This window comes from Pseudophryne corroboree, chromosome 11 (assembly GCF_028390025.1).
Source record: "Pseudophryne corroboree isolate aPseCor3 chromosome 11, aPseCor3.hap2, whole genome shotgun sequence".
NCBI lineage: Eukaryota > Metazoa > Chordata > Amphibia > Anura > Myobatrachidae > Pseudophryne > Pseudophryne corroboree.
In genome coordinates, this window is record NC_086454.1 from 300,494,302 (window position 1) to 300,522,096 (window position 27,795).

General features: G+C 46.9%; 1 protein-coding gene across 1 annotated transcript in view; it reads right to left on the reverse strand.

The window, feature by feature from the left end:
* Positions 1-27,795, reverse strand: part of PIEZO1 (piezo type mechanosensitive ion channel component 1 (Er blood group)) — a 277,074-nt gene that overhangs the window by 62,188 nt on the left and 187,091 nt on the right. The window contains exon 7 of the mRNA XM_063944250.1: positions 22,065-22,278. Coding sequence (XP_063800320.1) covers positions 22,065-22,278 — 214 coding nt within the window. The remainder of the gene's footprint in view (positions 1-22,064; positions 22,279-27,795) is intronic.

Genomic DNA, 27,795 nt, shown 5'->3' on the forward strand with positions numbered 1-27,795 from the left:
TTTGGGTGTTGAATTCTTTTTCAAGACACCAAGTGCCTTTTGCAAACACTCCATTCTCTCCTAGTAACGCCACTCCAACATGTCATGCCTTCATTTCCGGGCAGTCATTCCTATTAGTGGGAGTCGCAAGATTCTGGGAAGTATTCCTACCAGATTGCTTGAAAACCAGCAAAAGAAAATTTAAAATATTCCTGCTTCAATCATAGCATGGAAACATTTCCACATGGTTTGCAACTGCACAATCCAGCCAGTATTTCAATACACGTTTACATCAAATGTTATCCCTCAGGCATCTGAATAGCTGAATGCGTGTCCATTGCTTTGATGATGTGTGGTGTTACTAATAAGGCAAGTGTTATGCTATAATGCCGACATTGCCCCACTGTGCGGCAACTGCACGTTTCCACTCTAATTATAGAGGATTCCTTTTGGAGGATATATAAATTAACAAAAGTCACGGCCTGAAATCTATTAAAAGTGGACTCTCATTGTATTCTTCTGCTCTAGGGCAAACCTGTACAACAGACTACTGTAAAGAAGGGAGATCCTCAGAAAATATTTTACCAACATCATAAACTCAAGATACTGTGACAAGACATTTCTATAATCCGTAGATGCATGGTGCATCACTAACACCAATAAATATAACAAGTCAAAGCACAGCAAACATTTTATTTTAAGAGACGCAGTTGGGGGCAAAACAAATAAAGAAAGCAACTTTGCACCTGGTTCATCATGTTGCAATGCAAGGGGTGCAAATACATTTATTTATTTATTTATTTGTGTGTGTGCAGGGTAAATACTGGCTGCTTTAGCCATGCAGCCCACAATCTAAATCTCTCTGCACACTTTACATCTGCAGTGCAACATGGTTTTGCCAAGCTGCAGAGCTAGTAGTAGAACAGGAGGACACATGCTGAAACTGGAAGGAGGTAGGTACAAATGAAACTTGAGGAAAGATTACTTTACAGAAAGGGTAGTGGCTAGGTGGAATAGCCTCCCATCAGAGGTGATAGAGGCTAAGACAGTAGAACAATTGAAACATGTTGGGATTGACATAAGAATATCCTTACGAAGAACTAACGATCAAATAGGGTTGAGGTTACCAAAAGGTTTAGGCTGTGGCAACAGAGGGTTTTGGGAGCATTGGGGTAAGGCAAGTATACTCATCTTGCACCTGTCGGGATTCTCACCATCAGAATGCTAACAATTAGCAATGGATATTAGGGCCTAATTCAGCTAAGTAGCAGAGTTTGCAATCCTTCTGAATGCATGCTGACCGTCGCTTCCCCCCCCCCTTGATCCCTCCCCTTGATGAAGCAGAAATTGCAATCGCATCGCAATTTCCGCTAGATCGTAGAAATTAAAGGTTGCCTCCTGCCGGTGCAGCCTGGTTGTGCCCGCAGGAGGCCCGCCCCCATCTTACTGATTGCGGCGGCTGCGTGAGGTCACGCAGCCGCTGCGATCACGCCCTCGCCACCCAATTCCACGATGCCATCCCCTCGGCAACCCTCCATCTCCGCCTAGGAACGGAGCGTTGCTGCCCCCAACCCCGCCAACCTCTGCCTGATTGACAGGCAGAGGCGTTCGCATTTTCTGCATCCCCCTCCCCGCAGAAAATGCGGGCACATGCGCAGGACAGGCACTGGGCATGCACCTACATCCTTTTAGCAATTTTTGCAGTTGGGTCGCGTTTTGCAATCCAACCTGATTTGGGCCCACAGTTCATACATTGATCACATTAAAACTTGCAGCCTCCGTCAAGGGACCCCATGTTTCTGCAAGTTCCTACTCTGTCCCTCAGAATTAGAAACACGGCAATTGCCATCACATTGGGATTAAACATGCTAATTGGTTTAAGGTGTATACACACGGTGAAATAAATCTGTAAGATTTTGACTATATAGTAAAAATCTTACGGAAAGTTAGTGTACATCTCAAGGTGTTAGGCAGCTTGCGATACCGAATCGATCATGATGCGCGCTCCCAAGGGGTCGGTATCGTAAGGCTAGATAGACTGTGCAGCCGAGTCAATCTTGACTATCTAGAGTACTATCTAGTACAAAGTATAGTCAAAATTGGCACTTAGTCAAAATCGTACATAGACCAAATCTCAAGCACAGATAGTCGAAATTGGTGCTTCTGGGCTCTGGGGAAATCAAGGGAAACCGCATAGTAAGGATCTCACCGTGTGTACACACCTTTAGAGCTCACCTGCACATTGGCTTTTATAGGCGAGACAGTCACCAAGCAGGTCTGCTGTAAAGCACCAAGGACAACAGCTGGCACGAGTTGAATTAAATGATCCAACACTGGGGTTTACGATCACATAAAAAGTACTTAAAAATGACTGAAATAAAAAAGGCACTGATCCACTGCACGCACTACTCCTGGATCTGGGGTGTATGTGACCACATTGTTTATATAAAGATCACCGAGGCTCTGCACCCACCATAATGAACAATTCGACTTTAGTTTATATTTTGATCAAAACATCTAAGCTTGTGGCCCCCTATATAACGGGAGAAGATAAAACAAGCCTCTAATAGTATAGCATATTAGTACAATTTCATATACCATAAATCTTTGTGTGTACATATATGTGTAGCTAAGTACGCTAATTTAAAGCGTGTCTGTAGAATTTAGATTCTGATCGTTACACAGCCCTATCTTAATTCATCAGATATCTGCATCCGGCCAGACTTCTCAGTAGGTCATGTGGATACAAAAGAAATACTGCACTATGTGGATATATGTTCTGTAAAGAAACTTATTTAAACCCTACATTTCTTAAAATAAATCATAAACCGTACAGGAAGCGTATACTTATATGTATACATTAGTGATAGCTAAGGTTAACTCACCCTCTAGTGCCGAACCCTGAACCCCCACCTCCCCAGGCCCTAATCCTAACAGTGACCCGGATACTTATGTTAGGGATCCAGAATGGTGTCGGGATTACGGCGTCTGTCACATGGCTGCCGGCATCTCGATTCGACTGCTGGGCTGCTATACGCATCCCTGTAAATGGGCTGTGCTGGTTATCCCACAAATGTGAATAATGACAGAGGTAGTGAATGAAAAATAGACTATTACTAAGGGCCGCAGCAACAGAATAGAGAAGCCTGTAATTGGCTTCTGTTTAATTAAGACCCCTTCTGCAGCATTTACATCATTTTGCAATTAGCGTCCACCTAAGAATTATCCCCTAAAATCAGTAGTGATGACACTAAAATGCAGAAAAATAAATAATGCATTAGGTAAAACAGTGTGTAAGGCTTATAGTAGGAGTACACGGTGGTAGTATTTCTGCTTGCTTTGCCCTTTATAGAGCTATTGTGCTGTACAATTAAACCAAGGATATGCATGACTCCACAAACAGCCTTATCCTAGCATTCTGCGGAACCGCACACAGATCATTTCAATAGCTGCAGAACACACTGGTGAACCCATACAACTCTGAGGCTGCTGCACCTTCTGTAAGTAATCATCAATAAAACTAAAAACAGTGGCTAACAGACTGCATCCCTCTCCCCGCCAGAGGCTTTACAAGCAACGTGCGCTTATTACACGGGGACAGCATGTCCCAATTACTATAATGTGTCGCTAATGGGCTGTCTGACTACTGACTGCTGCATTTTTGTGGACAGACTTGTGTAACATACTGCACGAAAGGGCCAATTTATCGCTTCTTAGGCTACTTCGAGTATTTTCACATTTCAGTTACACAGAATAAAAATAAAAAACATGAGATGGATGCAAAATGTTTAAAAAACAAAAAAATAAGAATTTTCTCACCAGTAATTCTATTTCTCGTAGTCCGTAGTGGATGCTGGGAACTCCGTAAGGACCATGGGGAATAGCGGGCTCCGAAGGAGGCTGGGCACTCTAGAAAGATTTATGACTACCTGGTGTGCACTGGCTCCTCCCACTATGACCCTCCTCCAAGCCTCAGTAAGGACACCGTGCCCGGACGAGCAGACATAATAAGGAAGGATTTAGAATCCCGGGTAAGACTCTTACCAGCCACACCAATCACACCGTACAACTCGTGATACTATATCCAGTTTGACAGTATGAAAACAACTGAGCCTCTCAACAGATGGCTCAACAATAACCCTTTAGTTAACAATAACCATTTACAAGTATTGCAGACAATCCGCACTTGGGATGGGCGCCCAGCATCCACTACGGACTACGAGAAATAGAATTACCGGTGAGTAAAATAAGAATTTACTTACCGATAATTCTATTTCTCATAGTCCGTAGTGGATGCTGGGGACTCCGTCAGGACCATGGGGAATAGCGGCTCCGCAGGAGACAGGGCACAAAAAGTAAGCTTTTAGGATCACATGGTGTGTACTGGCTCCTCCCCCTATGACCCTCCTCCAAGCCTCAGTTAGGTACTGTGCCCGGACGAGCGTACACAATAAGGAAGGATCTTGAATCCCGGGTAAGACTCATACCAGCCACACCAATCATACCGTACAACTTGTGATTTGAACCCAGTTAACAGTATGATAACAACGAAGAAGCCTCTGAAAAGATGGCTCACAACAATAACCCGATTTTTGTAACAATAACTATGTACAAGTATTGCAGACAATCCGCACTTGGGATGGGCGCCCAGCATCCACTACGGACTATGAGAAATAGAATTATCGGTAAGTAAATTCTTATTTTCTCTAACGTCCTAGTGGATGCTGGGGACTCCGTCAGGACCATGGGGATTATACCAAAGCTCCCAAACGGGCGGGAGAGTGCGGATGACTCTGCAGCACCGAATGAGAGAACTCCAGGTCCTCCTTAGCCAGAGTATCAAATTTGTAAAATTTTACAAACTTGTTCTCCCCTGACCACGTAGCTGCTCGGCAAAGTTGTAATGCCGAGACCCCTCGGGCAGCCGCCCAAGATGAGCCCACCTTCCTTGTGGAGTGGGCATTTACAGATTTAGGCTGTGGCAGGCCTGCCACAGAATGTGCAAGTTGGATTGTGCTACAGATCCAACGAGCAATCGTCTGCTTAGACGCAGGAGCACCCATCTTGTTGGGTGCATACAGGATAAACAGTGAGTCAGATTTTCTGACTCCAGCCGTCCTTGAAATATATATTTTCAATGCTCTGACAACGTCCAGTAACTTGGAGTCCTCCAAGTCGCTAGTAGCCGCAGGCACCACAATAGGCTGGTTCAAGTGAAAAGCCGAAACCACCTTAGGCAGAAACTGAGGACGCGTCCGCAGTTCTGCCCTGTCCGAATGGAAAATCAGATATGGGCTTTTGTACGATAAAGCCGCCAACTCTGATACTCTCCTGGCTGAAGCCAGGGCCAGTAGCATGGTTACTTTCCATGTAAGATACTTCAAATCTACCGATTTGAGCGGCTCAAACCAATGGGATTTGAGAAATTCCAAAACTACGTTGAGATCCCACGGTGCCACTGGAGGCACAATCGGGGGCTGTATATGTAGTACACCTTTGACAAAAGTTTGTACTTCAGGCACTGAAGCCAATTCTTTCTGGAAGAAAATCGATAAGGCCGAAATTTGAACCTTAATAGACCCCAATTTGAGGCCCATAGACAATCCTGCCTGCAGGAAATGTAGGAATCGACCCAATTGAAATTCCTCCGTTGGGGCCTTCTTGGCCTCACACCACGCAACATATTTTCTCCAAATGCGGTGATAATGTTGTGCGGTCACTTCCTTCCTGGCTTTAATCAAGGTAGGAATAACTTCCTCTGGAATGCCCTTTTCTTTTAGAATCCGGCGTTCAACCGCCATGCCGTCAAACGCAGTCGCGGTAAGTCTTGGAACATACAAGGTCCCTGCTGAAGCAGATCCCTTCTTAACGGTAGAGGCCACGGTTCTTCCGTGAGCATCTCTTGAAGTTCCGGGTACCAAGTCCTTCTTGGCCAATCCGGAGCAACGAGTATTGTTCTTACTCCCCGTAGCCGTATAATTCTCAGTACCTTTGGTATGAGAGGCAGAGGAGGAAACACATATACGGACTGGTACACCCACGGTGTTACCAGAGCGTCCACAGCTATTGCCTGAGGGTCTCTTGACCTGGCGCAATATCTGTCCAGTTTCTTGTTGAGGCGGGACGCCATCATGTCCACCTTTGGTTTTTCCCAACGGTTCACAATCATGTGGAAGACTTCTGGATGAAGTCCCCACTCTCCCGGGTGGAGGTCGTGTCTGCTGAGGAAGTCTGCTTCCCAGTTGTCCACTCCCGGAATGAACACTGCTGACAGTGCTATGACATGATTTTCCGCCCAGCGAAGAATCCTTGCAGCTTCTGTCATTCCTCTTCTGCTTCTCGTGCCGCCCTGTCTGTTTACGTGGGCGACTGCCGTGATGTTGTCCGACTGGATCAACACCGGCTGACCCTGAAGCAGCGGTTTTGCCAGGCTTAGAGCATTGTAAATCGCTCTTAGCTCCAGTATATTTATGTGAAGAGACGTCTCCAGGTTTGACCACACGCCCTGGAAGTTTCTTCCCTGTGTGACTGCTCCCCAGCCTCGTAGGCTGGCATCCGTAGTCACCAGGACCCAGTCCTGTATGCCGAATCTGCGGCCCTCTAACAGATGGGCACTCTGCAACCACCACAGAAGAGACACCCTTGTTCTTGGTGACAGTGTTATCCGCTGATGCATGTGCAGATGCGATCCGGACCATTTGTCCAGCAGATCCCACTGAAATATTCGTGCGTGGAATCTGCCGAATGGAATTGCTTCGTAAGAAGCCACCATCTTTCCCAGGACTCTTGTGCATTGATGTACTGACACATTTCCTGGTTTTAGGAGGTTCCTGACAAGTTCGGATAACTCCCTTGCTTTCTCCTCCGGGAGAAACACCTTTTTCTGAACAGTGTCCAGAATCATTCCCAGGAACAGCAGACGTGTCGTCGGGGTCAATTGAGATTTTTGGAAGATTCAGAATCCACCCGTGTTGTTGAAGCACTACTTGGGTTAGTGCTACTCCGACTTCCAGCTGTTCTCTGGACCTTGCCCTTATCAGGAGATCGTCCAAGTAAGGGATAATTAATACGCCTTTTCTTCGTAGAAGAACCATCATTTCGGCCATTACCTTGGTAAAGACCCGAGGTGCCGTGGACAAACCAAACGGCAGCGTTTGAAACTGATAATGACAGTTTTGTATCACGAACCTGAGATACCCTTGGTGTGAAGGGTAAATTGGGACATGCAGATAAGCATCTTTTATGTCCAGGGACACCATGAAGTCCCCTTCTTCCAAATTCGCTATCACTGCTCTGAGTGACTCCATCTTGAACTTGAATTTCTGTATGTACAGGTTCAAGGATTTCAGATTTAGAATAGGTCTTACCGAACCGTCCGGCTTCGGTACCACAAATAGTGTGGAATAATACCCCTTTCCCTGTTGTAGGAGGGGTACCTTGACTATCACCTGCTGAGAATACAGCTTGTGAATGGCTTCCAATACCGTCGCCCTTTCTGAGGGAGACGTTGGTTAAGCAGACTTTAGGAACCGGCGAGGGGGAGACTCTTCGAATTCCAACTTGTAACCCTGAGATACTACCTGCAGGATCCAAGGGTCCACCTGTGAGCGCGCCCACTGTGTGCTGAAAATCTTTAGTCGACCCCCCACCGCCCCTGAGTCCGCTTGCACAGCCCCAGCGTCATGCTGACGGCTTTGTAGAAGCCGGGGAGGGCTTTTGTTCGTGGGAAGTAGTTGCTTGCTGCAACCTCTTACCCCTTCCTTTGCCTCTGGGCAAATATGACTGTCCTTTTGCCCGCTTGTTCTTATAGGAACGAAAGGACTGCGGCTGAAAAGACGGTGTCTTTTTCTGTTGGGAGGTGACCTGAGGTAAAAAAGTGGATTTTCCGGCTGTTGCCGTGGCCACCAGATCCGATAGACCGACCCCAAATAATTCCTCTCCTTTATACGGCAATACTTCCATATGCCGTTTGGAATCCGCATCACCTGACCACTGTCGCGTCCATAAACTTCTTCTGGCAGATATGGACATCGCACTTACTCTCGATGCCAGAGTGCAAATATCCCTCTGAGCATCTCGCATATAAATAAAAGCATCCTTTAATTGCTCTAAAGTCAATAAAATACTGTCCCTATCCAGGGTATCAATATTTTCAGTCAGGGAATCCAACCAAACCACCCCAGCACTGCACATCCAGGCTGAGGCTATTGCTGGTCGCAGTATAACACCAGTATGTGTGTATATACTCTTCAGGGTAGTTTCCAGCCTCCTATCAGCTGGATCCTTGAGGGCGGCCGTATCAGGAGACGGTAACGCCACTTGTTTTTATAAGCGTGTGAGCGCCTTATCCATCCTAGGGGGTGTTTCCCAGCGCGCCCTAACCTCTGGTGGGAAAGGGTATAATGCCAATAACTTCTTTGAAATTAGCAGTTTTCTATCGGGGTTAACCCACGCTTCATCACACACGTCATTCAATTCCTCTGATTCTGGAAAAGCTACAGGTAGTTTTTTCACACCCCACATAATACCCCCCTTTGAGGTACCTGCAGTATCAGAGATATGCAAAGCCTCCTTCATTGCCGTGATCATATAACGTGTGGCCCTATTTTTGGAAAATACGTTTATTTCTTCACCGTCGACACTAGATTCATCTGTGTCGGTACCTGTGTCGACTGACTGAGGTAAGGGACGTTTTACAGCCCCTGACGGTGCCTGAGACGCCTGGACAGGTACTAACTGGTTTTCCGGCCGTCTCATGTCGTCAACTGACTTTTGCAGCGTGCTAACATTATCACGTAATTCCATAATTAAAGCCATCCATTCCGGTGTCGACTCCCTAGGGGGTGACATCACCATTACCGGCAATTGCTCCGCCTCCACACCAACATCGTCCTCATACATGTCGACACACACGTACCGACACACAGCAGACACACAGGGAATGCTCTTATCGAAGACAGGACCCCACTAGCCCTTTGGGGAGACAGAGGGAGAGTTTGCCAGCACACACCAAAGCGCTATAAAAATGTATATAAACAACCCTAAAAAGGTGTTGTTTCTGTTATATGCGCTTAATATATAAAAATATCGCCAAAATATGCCCCCCTTCTCTGTTTTACCCCGTTTCTGTAGTGCAGTGCAGGGGAGAGTCCTGGGAGCCTTCCTCACAGCGGAGCTGAGCAGGAAAATGGCGCTGTGTGCTGAGGAGAATAGGCCCCGCCCCCTAAAACGGCTGGCTCTTCTCCCGGAGTTTGCGATATATGGCAGGGGTTAAATACATCCATATAGCCTCAAGGGCTATATGTGATGTATTTTAGCCATAGAAAAAGGTATTATACATTGCTGCCCAGGGCGCCCCCCCCAGCGCCCTGCACCCTCAGTGACCGCTGGTGTGAAGTGTGCCGACAACAATGGCGCACAGCTGCAGTGCTGTGCGCTACCTTATGAAGACTGAAAGTCTTCTGCCGCCTGTTTCCGGACCTCTGGACCTCTTCAACTTCGGCATCTGCAAGGGGGGTCGGCGGCACGGCTCCGGGACCGGACTCCATGGCTGGGCCTGTGTTCGATCCCTCTGGAGCTAATGGTGTCCAGTAGCCTAAGAAGCAAATCCATCCTGCACGCAGGTGAGTTCACTTCTCTCCCCTAAGTCCCTCGTAGCAGTGAGCCTGTTGCCAGCAGGACTCACTGAAAATAAGAAACCTAAAAAACTTTTTCTAAGCAGCTCTTTATGAGAGCCACCTAGATTGCACCCTGCTCGGACGGGCACAAAAACCTAACTGAGGCTTGGAGGAGGGTCATAGGGGGAGGAGCCAGTACACACCATGTGATCCTAAAAGCTTACTTTTTGTGCCCTGTCTCCTGCGGAGCCGCTATTCCCCATGGTCCTGACGGAGTCCCCAGCATCCACTAGGACGTTAGAGAAATTCTTATTTTCTCTAACGTCCTAGTGGATGCTGGGAACTCCGTAAGGACCATGGGGATTATACCAAAGCTCCCAAACGGGCGGGAGAGTGCGGATTACTCTGTAGCACCGAATGAGAGAACTCCAGGTCCTCCTCAGCCAGGGTATCAAATTTGTAGAATTTTGCAAATGTGTTTGCCCCTGACCAAGTAGCTGCTCGGCAAAGTTGTAAAGCCGAGACCCCTCGGGCAGCCGCCCAAGATGAGCCCACCTTCCTTGTGGAATGGGCATTTACAGATTTTGGCTGTGGCATGCCTGCCACAGAATGTGCAAGCTGAATTGTACTACAAATCCAGCGAGCAATAGACTGCTTAGAAGCAGGAGCACCCAGCTTGTTGGGTGCATACAGGATAAACAGCGAGTCAGATTTTCTGACTCCAGCCATCCTGGAAACATATTTTCAGGGCCCTGACAACGTCTAGCAACTTGGAGTCCTCCAAATCTTTAGTAGCCGCAGGCACCACAATAGGCTGGTTCAGGTGAAACGCTGACACCACCTTAGGGAGAAACTGGGGACGAGTCCTCAATTCTGCCCTATCCATATGGAAAATCAGATAAGGGCTTTTACATGATAAAGCCGCCAATTCTGATACTCGCCTGGCTGAAGCCAGGGCCAATAACATAACCACTTTCCACATGAGATATTTCAGATCCACGGTTTTTAGTGGCTCAAACCAATGTGATTTTAAGAAACTCAACATCACGTTGAGATCCCAAGGTGCCACAGGAGGCACAAATGGGGGCTGAATATGCAGCACTCCTTTCACAAATGTCTGAACTTCAGGTACTGAAGCTAGTTCTTTTTGAAAGAAAATCGACAGAGCCGAGATCTGTACTTTAATGGAGCCTAATTTTAGGCCCATATTCACTCCTGCTTGCAGGAAATGCAGAAATCGACCTAGTTGAAATTCCTCTGTTGGGGCCTTTTTGGCCTCGCACCATGCAACATATTTCCGCCATATGCGGTGATAATGCTTTGCCGTAACATCTTTCCTGGCCTTAATAAGCGTAGGAATGACTACTTCCGGAATACCCTTTTCCTTTAGGATCCGGTGTTCAACCGCCATGCCGTCAAACGCAGCCGCGGTAAGTCTTGGAACAGACAGGGCCCCTGTTGTAGCAGGTCCTGTCTGAGCGGTAGAGGCCACGGGTCCTCTGAGAGCATCTCTTGAAGTTCCGGGTACCACGCTCGTCTTGGCCAATCCGGAACCACGAGAATGGTGTTTACTCCTCGCTTTCTTATTATTCTCAATACCTTTGGTATGAGAGGCAGAGGAGGGAACACATAAACCGACTGGTACACCCACGGTGTCACTAGAGCGTCCACAGCTATCGCCTGAGGGTCCCTTGACCTGGCGCAATATCTTTTTAACTTTTTGTTGAGGCGGGACGCCATCATGTCCACCTGTGGTTTTTCCCAACGGTTTACCAGCATCTGGAAGACTTCTGGATGAAGTCCCCACTCTCCCGGGTGGAGGTCGTGTCTGCTGAGGAAGTCTGCTTCCCAGTTGTCCACTCCCGGAATGAACACTGCTGACAGTGCTAGTACATGATTTTCCGCCCATCGGAGAATTCTTGTGGCTTCCGCCATCGCCATCCTGCTTCTTGTGCCGCCCTGTCGATTTACATGGGCGACTGCCGTGATGTTGTCTGACTGGATCAGCACCGGCTGGTGTAGGAGCAGGGATTTTGCTTGACTTAGGGCACTGTAGATGGCCCTTAGTTCCAGAATATTTATGTGAAGGGAAGTCTCCTGACTCGACCATAGTCCTTGGAAGTTTCTTCCCTGTGTGACTGCCCCCCAGCCTCGAAGGCTGGCATCCGTGGTCACCAGGACCCAGTCCTGTATGCCGAACCTGCGGCCCTCTACAAGATGGGCACTCTGCAGCCACCACAGTAACGACACCCTGGTTCTTGGAGACAGGGTTATCAAGCGATGCATCTGAAGATGCGATCCGGACCACTGGTCCAACAGGTCCCACTGAAAGATTCTGGCATGGAACCTGCCGAAGGGAATTGCTTCGTAAGAAGCCACCATCTTTCCCAGGACCCGCGTGCAGCGATGCACTGATACCTGTTTTGGTTTCAGGAGGTCTCTGACTAGAGATGACAACTCCCTGGCTTTTTCCTCCGGGAGAAACACTTTTTTCTGGACTGTATCCAGAATCATACCCAGGAACAGTAGCCGTGTTGTCGGAACCAGCTGTGACTTTGGGATATTCAGAATCCAGCCGTGCTGGTGCAGCACCTCCTGAGATAGTGCTACTCCCACCAACAACTGTTCCTTGGACCTCGCTTTTATTAGGAGATCGTCCAAGTACGGGATAATTAAAACTCCCTTTTTTCGAAGGAGTATCATCATTTCCGCCATAACCTTGGTAAATACCCCCGGTGCCGTGGACAGTCCAAACGGCAGCGTCTGGAATTGGTAATGGCAATCCTGTACCACAAATCTGAGGTACTCCTGGTGAGGATGGTAAATGGGGACATGCAAGTAAGCATCCTTGATGTCCAGGGATACCATGTAATCCCCCTCGTCCAGGCTCGCAATAACCGCCCTGAGCGATTCCATCTTGAACTTGAATTTTTTTTATGTATGTGTTCAAGGATTTCAAATTTAAAATGGGTCTCACCGTACCGTCCGGTTTCGGTACCACAAATAGTGTGGAATAGTAACCCCGGCCTTGTTGAAGTAGGGGTACTTTGATTATCACCTGCTGAGAATACAGCTTGTGAATTGCCGCTAGCACCGCCTCCCTGTCTGAGGGAGCAATCGGCAAGGCAGATTTTAGGAACCGGTGGGGTGGAGACGCCTCGAATTCCAGTTTGTACCCCTGAGATACTATTTGAAGGATCCAGGGATCCACCTGTGAGCGAGCCCACTGATCGCTGAAATTCTTGAGGCGGCCCCCCACCGTACCTGGCTCCGCCTGGGGAGCCCCACCGTCATGCGGCGGACTTGGAAGAAGAAGCGGGGGAGGACTTTTGCTCCTGGGAACCTGCTGTTTGTTGCAGCCTTTTTCCCCTACCTCTGCCTCTGGACAGAAAGGACCCGCCTTTTCCACGCCTGTTTTTCTGGGTCCGAAAGGACTGAACCTGATAAAACGGCGCCTTCTTAGGCTGTGAGGGGACATGGGGTAAAAATGCTGACTTCCCAGACGTTGCTGTGGAAACTAGGTCCGAGAGACCATCCCCAAATAATTCCTCACCCTTATATGGTAACACATCCATGTGCTTTTTTGAATCTGCATCTCCTGTCCACTGGCGAGTCCATAAGCCTCTCCTAGCAGAAATGGACAATGCACTTACTTTAGATGCCAGTCGGCAGATTTCCCTTTGTGCATCTCTCATATATAAGACTGAGTCTTTTATATGGTCTATGGTTAACAGGATCGTGTCTCTGTCTAATGTGTCAATATTTTCTGACAGTTTATCTGACCACGCAGCGGCAGCACTACACATCCAAGCTGACGCAATAGCTGGCCTAAGTATAATGCCTGTGTGTGTATACAGACTTCAGGATCGCCTCCTGCTTTCTATCAGCAGGTTCCTTGAGGGCGGCCGTATCCGGAGACGGTAGTGCCACCTTTTTAGACAAACGTGTGAGCGCTTTATCCACTCTAGGGGGTGTTTCCCAACGTGACCTATCCTCTGGCGGGAAAGGGAACGCCATTAGTACCTTCTTAGGAATTACCAATTTTTTATCAGGGAAAGCCCACGCTTCTTCACACACTTCATTTAATTCATCTGATGGGGGAAAAACTACGGGTAGTTTTTTCTCTCCAAACATAATACCCTTTTTAGTGGTACCTGTACTTATATCAGAAATGTGTAACACCTCTTTCATTGCCTCAATCATGCAGTGAATGGCCTTAGTAGGCATTAGGTTAGACTCATCGTCGTCGACACTGGTGTCAGTATCAGTGTCAACATCTGGGTCTGCTTGTGGTAGCGGGCGTTTTAGAGCCCCTGACGACCCATGCGACGCCTGGGCAGGCACGAGCTGAGAAGTCGGCTGTCCCACATTAGGCATGTCGTCAATTTTCTTATAGAAGGAGTCTATACGTGCACTCATTACTTTCCATAAGCCCATCCACTCAGGTGTCTGCCCCGCAGGGGGTGACATCCCTTCTAAAGGCATCTGCTCCGCCTCCACATCATTATCCTCAAACATGTCGACACAGCCGTACCGACACACCGCACACACACAAGGAATGCTCAGAATGAGGACAGGACCCACAAAAGCCCTTTGGGGGGACAGAGTGAGAGTATGCCAGCACACACCAGAGCGCTATATAATGCAGGGACTAACTGAGTTATGTCCCCTATAGCTGCTTTTTATATTATATATATATATATTGCGCCTAAATTTAGTGCCCCCCCTCTCTGTTTTTACCCTGTTCTGAAGTGTAGACTGCAGGGGAGAGCCAGGGAGCTTCCTTCCAGCGGATCTGTGAAGGAGAAATGGCGCCAGTGTGTCTGAGGGAGATAGCTCCGCCCCTTTTCCGCGGCCTATTCTCCCGCTTTTTCCTGGATTCTGGCAGGGGTATTTACCACATATATAGCCTCTGGGGCTATATATTGTGGTATTTTTGCCAGCCAAGGTGTTTTTATTGCTGCTCAGGGCGCCCCCCCCCCAGCGCCCTGCACCCTCAGTGACCGGAGTGTGAAGTGTGCATGAGGAGCAATTTACCTTGGTGAAGACTGATGTCTTCTGCCGCCGTTTTTCCGGACCTCTTCTTGCTTCTGGCTCTGTAAGGGGGACGGCGGCGCGGCTCCGGGACCGAACACCAAGGACTGGGCCTGCGGTCGATCCCTCTGGAGCTAATGGTGTCCAGTAGCCTAAGAAGCCCAATCCGGCTGCAAGCAGGCGAGTTCGCTTCTTCTCCCCTTAGTCCCTCGCTGCAGTGAGCCTGTTGCCAGCAGGTCTCACTGAAAATAAAAAACCTAAATCTATACTAAATCGGCCGGGCACGAAATCTAACTGAGGCTTGGAGGAGGGTCATAGTGGGAGGAGCCAGTGCACACCAGGTAGTCATAAATCTTTCTAGAGTGCCCAGCCTCCTTCGGAGCCCGCTATTCCCCATGGTCCTTACGGAGTTCCCAGCATCCACTAGGACGTTAGAGAAAACAGAGTTAGCGTTAAAATGTTGACTTCTTTGGTTTTAGAATGTTGGAAGATGGGGGGGGGGGGGGGGGGGGTTATAACCCTAATATTGTATCTCTCTCATTCACTAATGAATTAGGGGGGTAATTCAGAGTGGATCGCAGCAGCAAATTTGTTAGCAGTTGGGCAAAACCATGGGGGTAATTCCAAGTTGATCGCAGCAGGATTTTTTATAGCAATTGGGCAAAACCATGTGCACTGCAGGGGAGGCAGATATAACATGTGCAGAAAGAGTTAGATTTGGGTGGGTTATTTTATTTCTGTGCAGGGTAAATACTGGCTGCTTTATTTTTACACTGCAAATTAGATTGCAGATTGAACACACCCCACCCAAATCTAACGCTCTCTGCACATGTTATATCTGTCTCCCCTGCAGTGCACATGGTTTTGCCCAATTGCTAACAAAAATCCTGCTGCGATCAACTTGGAATTACCAGCCATGTGCACTGCAGGTGGGGCAGATATAACATGTGAGGAGCGTTAGATTTGGGTGGGTTATATTGTTTCTGTGCAGGGTAAATACTGGCTGCTTTATTTTTACACTGCAAATTAGATTTCAGTTTGAACACATCCCACCCAAATCTAACTCTCTCTGCACATGTTATATCTGTCCCCCCTGCAGTGCAATATGGTTTTGACAAACTGCTAACAAATTTGCTGCTGCTATCAACTCTGAATTAGGCCACAGGTCTCTACAGTGATTTTTATATATCCACCTACCTTCTTCTAAAGCCACCACATGGACAGACTGCAATACCGACTGCTGGTACTGTGCCAATGGCCTGATATCACAGTAGGTGTCCTTAAAGCGACTGCAATGCCCAGTTATGTTCTGATGTATGCCTTCAGAATCCTTATCTCGTTTGGCTGGTAAGTGCACGTAGAGGGCTATAGCCAGAAATTGCTTCGCAGTCACTCTCAGGTTTATTTATGCCAGAAGTGATCCAGCCACTTGCCCTATATGTGGCTAATGACACACACCCTGTCGCTAGCACTCAGCCACCTAACAGTCTAGAATGTATACCCAATGCCCCGATTTAACTGTAAATCTTGTGTTTTCTCCTTTTAAATGTCCCTGTGTTTAGGTCAGATATCCAGATATGCACCCGTTTGGCTCCTGTGTTGACAGTACACTGGATGCTAGTACGTTTTAATGAAGTATGGTGTTTGTAGCCATGTATGGTAAGCTGTGGTTAAATATCATTTGCATGACAAAGGCTGCGATGGTTCCAGTACATGAACATGAGGGCACTTTGGGTAATGGGTCCGTTGGCTCAGTGCCACATTACACTCCTCTTCCTACTTAAAACTTCAGCTCAATGGAAAGTTCTTAGGGGAGGGGAGGCATCCACTTGGTTTGTTTCAAAACAGCCCCAGCGGGAAGAGGAGAGTAGAGTGCAGTTTCAGACGGTGCAAACTGACACCTGGATGGATTTGGCCAATGGAGTACAGTTCACAACTACAAATTTGTTAAGCTCGCTGAACGCCGCAAACAACTATATTGCTCCCCCCCCCCCAAAAAAAAAGTACAAAAATTAGCTACTGGTGTAGTTCCCCTTTTAGATGTATTTGTTAAATGGATACATGTAGATAAACAAACTTTTTAACAAGCTTAGTATGTTTTACTGCGACCAGAGTTTATCATTCACTAGACGGTCATTGTTTCTGTCTCTGTTCAGAATGCCACTCGCTCCTCCAATCAGAGCCCGGTCAATCTAAGGTATGTCCAATAATCTTCTTGCAATATAACAACTAGTGTAAGGGGCGTGTAAGACATCCTTGAGGGCAAGGCGAGAGGCCATTGGGGCATTACCAGCATCTGCTAGGACTAGAACAGCAGTGATGTGCGGTGAGGCCAATGGCTGGGGAGGCACGGCCTAGTATCACAGTCAGATTTACACACCTAAAAACATTAGAATGACACAGCTAGGACTATAAAAATGATTAGAATAATACAATGATGCTATTATAAGTTATAGTTCGCTTCTTTGTATTATGACACCTGACCGCACGTCACTGAAAAACAGGCAACAAATAACAGAAACCATTCCCTGTTTTTCCACTTGACATGTTGGGCGAGTATGAACACGGTAATGTCTTTGTTCAATAGCCATAAAAATAAAAGTATGTTTTAAAAATATATACAGTATATGTATGTATTCCTTTAGGTTACAGTCTCTTTAAATATGCATCCTTACAGCTTTACATGACATAATACAGAAAGACAAGTGTCAACATGATGTCAACATACTGAAGGTCTCCTATTCAAATCTCCTGAATTTGGCTTTCACGGAAAGATTTGCTGAAATCCTATCTGATAGCAATGAGTCAACAGTATAATTATCTCTTGTTATGATGGGCAAACATATCCTTCAAGGCTACAGTATGTGATGAAAGACATCTGAAAACCACAATGTCAACACATGCGAAGAGAAAGGAGAAGTAGATGATAGTGCCGTGAGTAGTGATATAATAATGTGATTTCTTGGACGCCTAGGCCTGCTGGCAGCTCACTTTCCAATGCAGTTATTAAAGGTCTGCGCTTTATCCAACTTCTAGAACACACTGGAGCTTGCAAGAGCTGTGCTACGAGGGAGGTTCTATTAGTAAGGTAAGAAGACCTCTCACGTTTGTAAGGTTCTCTATTTCATTCTAATTTCCCACAAGGCCAGAGCAGGTTCCCCTCACGGCCATTAGACTGCGCCTCATATCAGTCATATTGTTCTAACATCAGGTGTAAGATGGCGGGGCTGTTGGAAACCATGATCACACATTGAGGTGCGTAGTGTGATCAAATTTCTGCATCAGCGGCTGAAAGTCATCGCCAACTGGTCGAGGTGTACGGTGATAACGTCATGTCACGGACACAGGTTTGGTGTTCTGCCTGTGGTGGACGTGGATGGCCGGATCGCTGCTCATCTTGAACGTCTGTCCTGCCGTTATCAAAGCCCATGCACCAAGTTCCTCAGGCTCATATACAGGACAGATAAACTGATGGAACTATACTGCAGAGTAGGCCATGGAGGCAATTCAGTTCTGGGCAATGTCCCCGATCTAGAGCGGGCACTGACTTATCTATAATGGGTGCAGTGAACACAGGCCCCCGGGGTCCATGGGGGCCCACACAGCACACCCTGTCCCCATTTTTCCAATACTTATCCTACGGAATCCCACATTGGCAGCAGCAGTGCTGCAGAAACCACTGAGAACATGGCGCGGAGGCCATTTTACTGGTGTTTCGGGCATGCACAGTAGGAAAATGGCCACCGCGCATGCCACATGACTCAGGGACAGTGCTAGGGTCTCCTAGTGCCCAGAGTCTATTGCTCTGCCAGCTAGAGAGGAGGGGGCCCAGATGGAGATTGCACATGGACAACCTCCTCTCTTGATACGCCACTGCAAGCAGGTATATGCCACATTACATAAGCCTAAGGCTGTGTATTTTCATACGCACCCTTGGGCTGCAAACAAAAGTATGTGATTTGGGGGTGAAATTGGGGAAAACTGGGCGTGATTTGGTGTCCTGTTGCCATTGGATGGAACATTGCAGACACTGCCGGCAATTGAAATGACAAGTCTTTGGATAACGGTTATCTGGGGTAGGGGGTTGAAGGGTATCCTCATCTGAGTGTGTTTTACCATTAAATGTCCAAAAGATGCACTGCTAGGCTAGTTGGCTGCTGACTAAACTGCCCCTCTTGTGGAGGAAGCCTACCCGATAGTACTTACAACGCGTTTCGTCTGTGTAACAGATACAGAACTCAATTGCAATTTGTCAAACAAAAGCTTTCACAGACAGGATGAGTCTTCCGACTTCCACACCGGCGTGCGCGTTCCACTAACCCCACTAACGAAGTAAATGAGCAGACTTCTGCATAGGGGACACCACATCAAGTAAACGGAAAGTTTATTAATGCAAAACTGCAGATCAAAGGGATGAGAGGCTGCGGTAAGTAGAAATAGCTGCTGAACAAGAAGGAATCTGACTTTGCGCTACTGTGCGGTTTATTTGAATAGATGCTGCCTGTTATTGCAAATTAGATTTAACTGAATGGAATTACAATCTGTGCATTTATGGCTAATTAATGCTTCTAGTGAAATACATATGTTTCTCTGATACAAAATCTGCTAGATGAAAAAATGGTGTGCAAGCAATTGTGTAACGGGAGGATATGAACTAATTCTGAGTGCTCTGGTGCATTACAATACTGAAAAAAGATTGCTTTCGTGGAAACATCATTTTCAGGTGTAATGGACTAGTGCTGAGTCCTTTGATGTGTTACAATGTCTGTAACATGTTGTTATATGTGCAATACAGTTTTTCTGTTAGCTGAACAGACCCAGGCTAAGGGTCAGATCCATGTGATGCGGCAATTTACTGCTCCAGGAAAAGGGTGGTAGCCTCAGGCTTTAACTCCCAGAGCTATTCAAGTACAGCTCATTTTCCTAGCGTGGTAAATTACCGCTTTCGTTCGTTAAGCCATAGAATCTGGGAAAAGCTTGATTATTTAGAATATGGTTTTTTGAATAAAAAGAAAAGTTGTGCGATACATTGGGATACTGAGGATGTTTAATCAGTCAGTGGATATACGAGTTTGGATCATTTTGTAGTTTTGACAACCACTTGTTTTAGCACCAAGGGGCAGATTCTGATTTGGGAGAAAAGGGGGAAAAAGAAGCCAGTAACTTGCACCATTGCCCCGAATGAAGCCCCAAATGTTTAACTAAAAAGATTGCATCATTAATATCACCCTTTATTTTACTTGCATAATATCATAATAAGAGCATAATCCTCATATGTATACTAACCTGCTTCTGATGTCTCCTCTCTGGGAGAAGCTAGCAATGGACATCACATCGCAGTGGTTCGCAACCATCAATGTTTTTATTACAATGGCAGTTGTTTTACCATTCAATGTTTGCAGTCATCGAATGGTAAACATTTGATGGTGCTCCAATGGTCCCGTCCCCAGTCCCATCCCCGTCCGGCTAGCTGCAGAGGTTTTGTGCATGTGCGGGCATGTTGCAGAGGTTCGTGCATGCGCAAACAGGGGGGGGGGGGTTGCGCATGCGCAAATCATTCATTTTGTTTCTAGTAAATTCTTTTGATGCAATGGTCAGTTACCATCGCATCAAAAAGTTTTGATGGTGGAAGCCATTATTTAATGGTGGGCTTCCGATGTCCATCCCTAGGAGAAGCCCGGAGAGAAGACGCTGCAGGAAACTTTGGGGGCGGGACCGGCATCAAGCCCCGCCCCCTCCTTGTGAAAACGCTACTATTTGCGGACGAGGCTAAAATGACAATTTTCTGAATTTTAGCCCCACCCCCACCTCACGGACCCACAAATGCCGGAATTCTCGCCATCCTTCCCACTTCACTAGGGTGCAGGCAGGATGTGGGAGATCCGCCTGCTCTTCCGGGGTTTTCCCCCAAAATTTGTGAGCCTCCCACAACTTCCTGGCAAGTATGCATATATAATTAGTAGACACATTCATTCATGACATATCCACTGATATACATCAGATTTCAGTAGATCTAGTGGAAGATCAGATAATATACAATTTCAGAATTCATATTGTATCACAATGACCAGTGAAAGTTCTCAGAGAGGTATCAAGTCCTTGGAGAGAGGTAAAGGGGAGTACTTTCCCAAAACAACCAACCAATCACATTCTAACTTTCATTTTAAAGACTGTGCTAGATTAATGACACAAGCTGCTTAGTTGCTTTCCATAACTTTTACATTTTCTCTCTCTTTGAGTCTCGATACATCTCCCCGCTCTTTTTGTTAAAGCTCATGGGGGGGTTATTCAGAGATTAACGTAGATTGCTGCATATGCAGCCAGATCTGCGTTCATCTCTTCACATGTTGGGGGCCACCCAGCACAGGCCAAGACCACCCAGCAGGTGTGAGCCCACCTCCTGTTGCATACCCATCAGAATTAAGGTTGACCCCTGGCAGCGTGTCAGGCAGTCAGCGATCATTTTTATCGGAGCGGCTGTGTGTGACGTCATGCAGCCGGCCCTGTCCCCCCAACGACGCCCCCCCTTCCTGGATGCGGCCACAATATGTAAGGTTGTGCACAACGGCCGGTGCGCGTGTGCAGACCACTTGGATGCGTCCAGGTTTGAATTAGGCCCATTGTCCATACTTGTGTGTTTGTTGTAGCGTAGCAAGACAGGAAATTACACCAGGCAGGGAACGAATACCATTTAACAACTGCAGCACTGCTATATATTTATGCTGTGTACATAATCTAAAAGACAGTAATGTTAAATAAGTTAAGCTTGCCTGTAAAAGCTACAATACTGTTCACTCAATATATATAAATAAAAATATATAGCAAAAAAGTTTAATAAAAATTACTTCAAAAGGAGAAAATCTGGCCATGTCAAGTGTACGCATTCCCATATATTATTCACAGTCAAGCAGGAAAAGGTTTAATGCTGGCGTGCCTTTTCCAAATTATTTAATTATCAGGGAACACTGCGAAAGACTCAACACATAATGAGTAACGAGTCATTTAAAACTTACAGTTATTACTGTGACAAACATTCTCCTATTTACTGGAAGTGTGTTCTGTACATACAATAAAAATGCATTTCATTTACTTTTATTTTTTTTAAATAAAAGTACTTCTGACAGTTTATTTACCCAGTGCCTCATTGGGACACAATGCACTATTCAGAGGGTGCCAAAGCTATTCCATGTGATTGCTAATGCAAATAACATAATTCAAGCTTCTGTGTTGAAGGCAAAAACATCTAATGCTATCAATGATCAATGATAGGTATAAAATATTAAAATTAAAAACCTGTGGAATATGCATTTAAAATGATTGCAGTTTTCAAATATTGTGGCAAAAACGCACACAGGTTTGAAAAGCAGCAGTTTAGTCCGTTTCCCCCCTAGATCTGCATAGATTAGAACATACTGTATGCGGTGTGGCACGTACCTTGCCCATAGTTCCGTTGGTGGGAAGAGGTTTTGAATATAGGGTGTTTGGTAGCCATACAGACAGATCACATGACCGCCAGCAAAAAAGCCAACCATTACGCTGAGAGTGTTTAATCCCACGTAGCTGATGGGAAAGTGGCATGCCCACCACGTGCAGAGGCCCACGAAGGCTAGGTAGTAGACCGCAGAGAAGGCAGAAGGGACGGTGATACCTGTATGAAGGAGTAACAGGAGAATAAACAAATGGCAGTGGGTAGAAGTGTCTTGGGGTATTATATTAAATGCAGTTTAAAATATACTGTATAATTCTGGGAGAGTCATCCAGATTGTATGGGTGGCAGAATCACTCTAGCGTTCTCCCCGTCCTCCCATGACTTGACAACAGACAGGTACACAGGACACATGCGACAGTAGCTCCTATAATAACTGCACAGGTAACATCTACCAGTCCCCGTGCAATGTAACCTCCTGGACCTATACTTGACTTTTCAGCATTACAATTGCACGGAACGGCTGCAGCCATATTGTGGACTGAACCAATATTCAGGTCCACAATCCCACAGGAGACCACAAAGCCATGAAACACAAAGTGCTGGCCCTAGTGATAGGGGCAGCAGTTGATTTACTGAGGGACACAATACAGACTGTCATAATCCCCGACAGCCATTGACAGACAGTCAATATACAGACACAGTCAAAACGCTGACATTCAATATGCAGCCATGCTCAAAAATACCGACATAGCCAGAATACCAACATTTGAAATGCCGACAGGCGTTTATAAATTTTAGCACAAAAAACAGACTTGTTCATACTTTACCAGTGAGGCACCGTGCCCGAAGCTGCGAGGGGATGCGATACACTTAACCAGTGTTGAACATAAAAAGACTCATGTCGGTATTTTGACATGTCGGTATAATGAATGTCAGTATTTTGACTGTAGGCCAATGGCTGTCGGGATTATGACCGTCGGTATTGTGTCTGTCGGTAAATCATACTGAACCCAGTGATCCAACTAGCTGCATTATCATGAATATTGGTTCAGTCCCAAAAAAATAAGAATTTACTTACCGATAATTCTATTTCTCGGAGTCCGTAGTGGATGCTGGGGTTCCTGAAAGGACCATGGGGAATAGCGGCTCCGCAGGAGACAGGGCACAAAAAGTAAAGCTTTAGGATCAGGTGGTGTGCACTGGCTCCTCCCCCTATGACCCCCCTCCAAGCCTCAGTTAGGATACTGTGCCCGGACGAGCGTACACAATAAGGAAGGATTTATGAATCCCGGGTAAGACTCATACCAGCCACACCAATCACACTGTACAACCTGTGATCTGAACCCAGTTAACAGTATGATAACAGCGGAGCCTCTGAAAAGATGGCTCACAACAAATAATAACCCGATTTTTGTAACTATGTACAAGTAATGCAGATAATCCGCACTTGGGATGGGCGCCCAGCATCCACTACGGACTCCGAGAAATAGAATTATCGGTAAGTAAATTCTTATTTTCTCTATCGTCCTAGTGGATGCTGGGGTTCCTGAAAGGACCATGGGGATTATACCAAAGCTCCCAAACGGGCGGGAGAGTGCGGATGACTCTGCAGCACCGAATGAGAGAACTCCAGGTCCTCCTTAGCCAGGGTATCAAATTTGTAGGATTTTACAAACGTGTTTGCCCCTGACTAAATAGCCGCTCGGCAAAGTTGTAAAGCCGAGACCCCTCGGGCAGCCGCCCACGATGAGCCCACCTTCCTTGTGGAATGGGCATTTACATATTTTGGCTGTGGCAGGCCTGCCACAGAATGTGCAAGCTGAATTGTATTACACATCCAACTAGCAAAAGTCTGCTTAGAAGCAAGAGCACCCAGTTTGTTGGGTGCATACAGGATAACAGCAAGTCAGTTTTCCTGACTCCAGCCATCCTGGAACCTATATTTTCAGGGCCCTGACCACATCTAGCAACTTGGAGTCCTCCAAGTCCCTAGTAGGCGCAAGACACCACAATAAGCTGGTTCAGGTGAAACACTGACACCACCTTAGGGAGAGAACTGGGGACGAGTCCGCAGCTCTGCCCTGTCCGAATGGACAAACAGATATGGGCTTTTTTGAGAAAAAAACCACCAATTTGACACTCGCCTGGTCCAGGCCAGGTCCAAGAGCATGTTCACTTTTCATGTGAGATGCTTCAAATCCACAGATTTGACTGGTTTTAAACCAATGTGTTTTGAGGAATCCCAGAACTACGTTGAGATCCCACAGTGCCACTGGAGGCACAAAAGGGGGTTGTATATGCAATACTCCCTTGACAAACTTCTGGACTTCAGGAACTGAAGCCAATTCTTTCTGGAAGAAAAATCGACAGGGCCGAAATTTGAACCTTAATGGACCCCAATTTGAGGCCCATAGACACTCCTGTTTGCAGGAAATGCAGGAATCGACCGAGTTGAAATTTCTTCGTGGGGCCTTCCTGGCCTCACACCACGCAACATATTTTCGCCACATGTGGTGATAATGTTGTGCGGTCACCTCCTTTCTGGCTTTGACCAGGGTAGGAATGACCTCTTCCTGAATGCCTTTTCCCTTAGGATCCGGAGTTCCACCGCCATGCCGTCAAACGCGGCTGCGGTAAGTCTTGGAACAGACATGGTACTTGCTGAAACAAGTCCCTTCTTAGCGGCAGAGGCCATAAGTCCTCTGTGAGCATCTCTTGAAGTTCCGGGTACCAAGTCCTTCTTGGCCAATCCGGAGCCATGAGTATAGTTCTTACTCCTCTACGTCTTATAATTCTCAGTACCTTAGGTATGAAAAGCAGAGGATGGAACACATACACCGACTGGTACACCCACGGTGTTACCAGAACGTCCACAGCTATTGCCTGAGGGTCTCTTAACCTGGCGCAATACCTGTCCCGTTTTTTGTTCAGACGGGACGCCATCATGTCCACCTTTGGTAATTCCCAATGGTTTACAATCATGTGGAAAACTTCCCCATGAAGTTCCCACTCTGCCGGGTGGAGGTCGTGCCTACTGAGGAAGTCTGCTTCCCAGTTTCCATTCCCCGAATGAAACACTGCTGACAGTGCTATCACATGATTTTCCGCCCAGCGAAAAGTCCTTGCAGTTTTTGCCACTGCCCTCCTGCTTCTTGTGCCGCCCTGTCTATTTACGTGGGCGACTGCCGTGATGTTTTATCCCACTGGATCAATACCGGCTGACCTTGAAGCAGAGGTCTTGCTAAGCTTAGAGCATTATAAATTTACCCTTAGCTATATTTATGTGGAGAAAAGTCTCCAGACTTGATCACACTCCCTGGAAATTTTTTCCTTGTGTGACTGCTCCCCAGCCTCTCGGGCTGGCCTCCGTGGTCACCAACATCCAAAACTGAATGCCGAATCTGCGGCCCTCTAGAAGATGAGCACTCTGTAACCACCACAGGAGAGACACCCTTGTCCTTGGAGACAGGGTTATCCGCTGATGCATCTGAAGATGCGATCCGGACCATTTGTCCAGCAGATCCCACTGAAAAGTTCTTGCATGAAATCTGCCGACTGGAATTGCTTCGAAGGAAGTCACCATTTTTTTTACCATGGCCCTTGTGCAATGATGCACTGATTTTAGGAGGTTCCTGACTAGCTCGGATAACTCCCTGGCTTTCTCTTCCGGGAGAAACACCTTTTTCTGGACTGTGTCCAGAATCATCCCTAAGCACAGGAGACTTGTTGTCGGGATCAGCTGCGATTTTGGAATATTTAAAATCCACCCCTGCTGTTGTAACAGTATCCGAGATAGTGCTACTCCGACCTCCAACTGTTCCCTGGACTTTGCCCTTATCAGGAGATCGTCCAAGTAAGGGATAATTAAGACGCCTTTTCTTCGAAGAAGAATCATCATTTCGGCCATTACCTTGGTAAAGACCCGGGGTGCCGTGGACAATCCAAACGGCAGCGTCTGAAACTGATAGTGACAGTTCTGTACCACGAACCTGAGGTACCCTTAGTGATAAGGGCAAATTTGGGACATGGAGGTAAGCATCCCTGATGTCTCGGGACACCATATAGTCCCCTTCTTCCCGGTTCGTTATCACTGCTCTGAGTGACTCCATCTTGATTCGAACCTTTGTAAGTGTTCAAATTTTTTTAGATTTAGAATAGGTCTCACCTAGCCTTCTGGCTTCAGTACCACAATGTAGTGTGGAATAATACCCCTTTTCTTGTTGTAGGAGGGGTAATTTAATTATCACCTGCTGGAAATACAGCTCGTGAATTGTTTCCCATACTGCCTCCTTGTCGGAGGGAGACCTTGGTAAAGCAGACTTCAGGAGCCTGCGCAGGGGAAACGTCTCGACATTCCAATCTGTACCCCTGGGATACTACTTGTAGGATCCAGGGGTCCTGTACGGTCTCAGCGTCATGCTGAGAGCTTGTCAGAAGCGGTGGAACGCTTCTGTTCCTGGGAATGGGCTGCCTGCTGCAGTCTTCTTCCCTTTCCTCTATCCCTGGGCAGATATGACTCTTATAGGGACGAAAGGACTGAAGCTGAAAAGACGGTGTCTTTTTCTGCAGAGATGTGACTTAGGGTAAAAACGGTGGATTTTCCAGCAGTTGCCGTGGCCACCAGGTCCGATGGACCGACCCCAAATAACTCCTCTTCCTTTATACGGCAATACACCTTTGTGCCGTTTGGAATCTGCATCACCTGACCACTGTCGTGTCCATAAACATCTTCTGGCAGATATGGACATCGCACTTACTCTTGATGCCAGAGTGCAAATATCCCTCTGTGCATCTCGCATATATAGAAATGCATCCTTTAAATGCTCTATAGTCAATAAAATACTGTCCCTGTCAAGGGTATCAATATTTTTAGTCAGGGAATCCGACCAAGCCACCCCAGCTCTGCACATCCAGGCTGAGGCGATCGCTGGTCGCAGTATAACACCAGTATGTGTGTATATACTTTTTATGATATTTTCCAGCCTCCTGTCAGCTGGCTCCTTGAGGACGGCCCTATCTATAGACGGTACCGCCACTTGTTCTGATAAGCGTGTGAGCGCCTTATCCACCCTAAAGGGTGTTTCCCAACGCGCCCTAACTTCTGGCGGGAAAGGGTATACCGCCCATATTTTCTATCGGGGGGAACCCACGCATCATCACACACTTCATTTAATTTATCTGATTCAGGAAAAACTACGGTAGTTTTTTCACATCCCACATAATACCCTCTTTTGTGGTACTTGTAGTATCAGAAATATGTAACACCTCCTTCATTGCCCTTAACGTGTGGCCCTAATAAGGAATACGTTTGTTTATTCACCGTTGACACTGGATTCAGTGTCCCTGTCTGTGTCTGTGTCGACCGACTAAAGTAAACGGGCGTTTTAAAACCCCTGACGGTGTTTTTGAGACGTCTGGACCGGTACTAATTGTTTGTCGGCCGTCTCATGTCGTCAACCGACCTTGCCGCGTGTTGACATTATCACGTAATTCCCTAAATAAGCCATCCATTCCGGTGTCGACTCCCTAGAGAGTGACATCACCATTACAGGCAATTGCTCCGCCTCCTCACCAACATCGTCCTCATACATGTCGACACACACGTACCGACACACAGCACACACACAGGGAATGCTCTGATAGAGGACAGGACCTACTAGCCCTTTGGAGAGACAGAGGGAGAGTTTGCCAGCACACACCAAAAACGCTATAATTATATAGGGACAACCTTATATA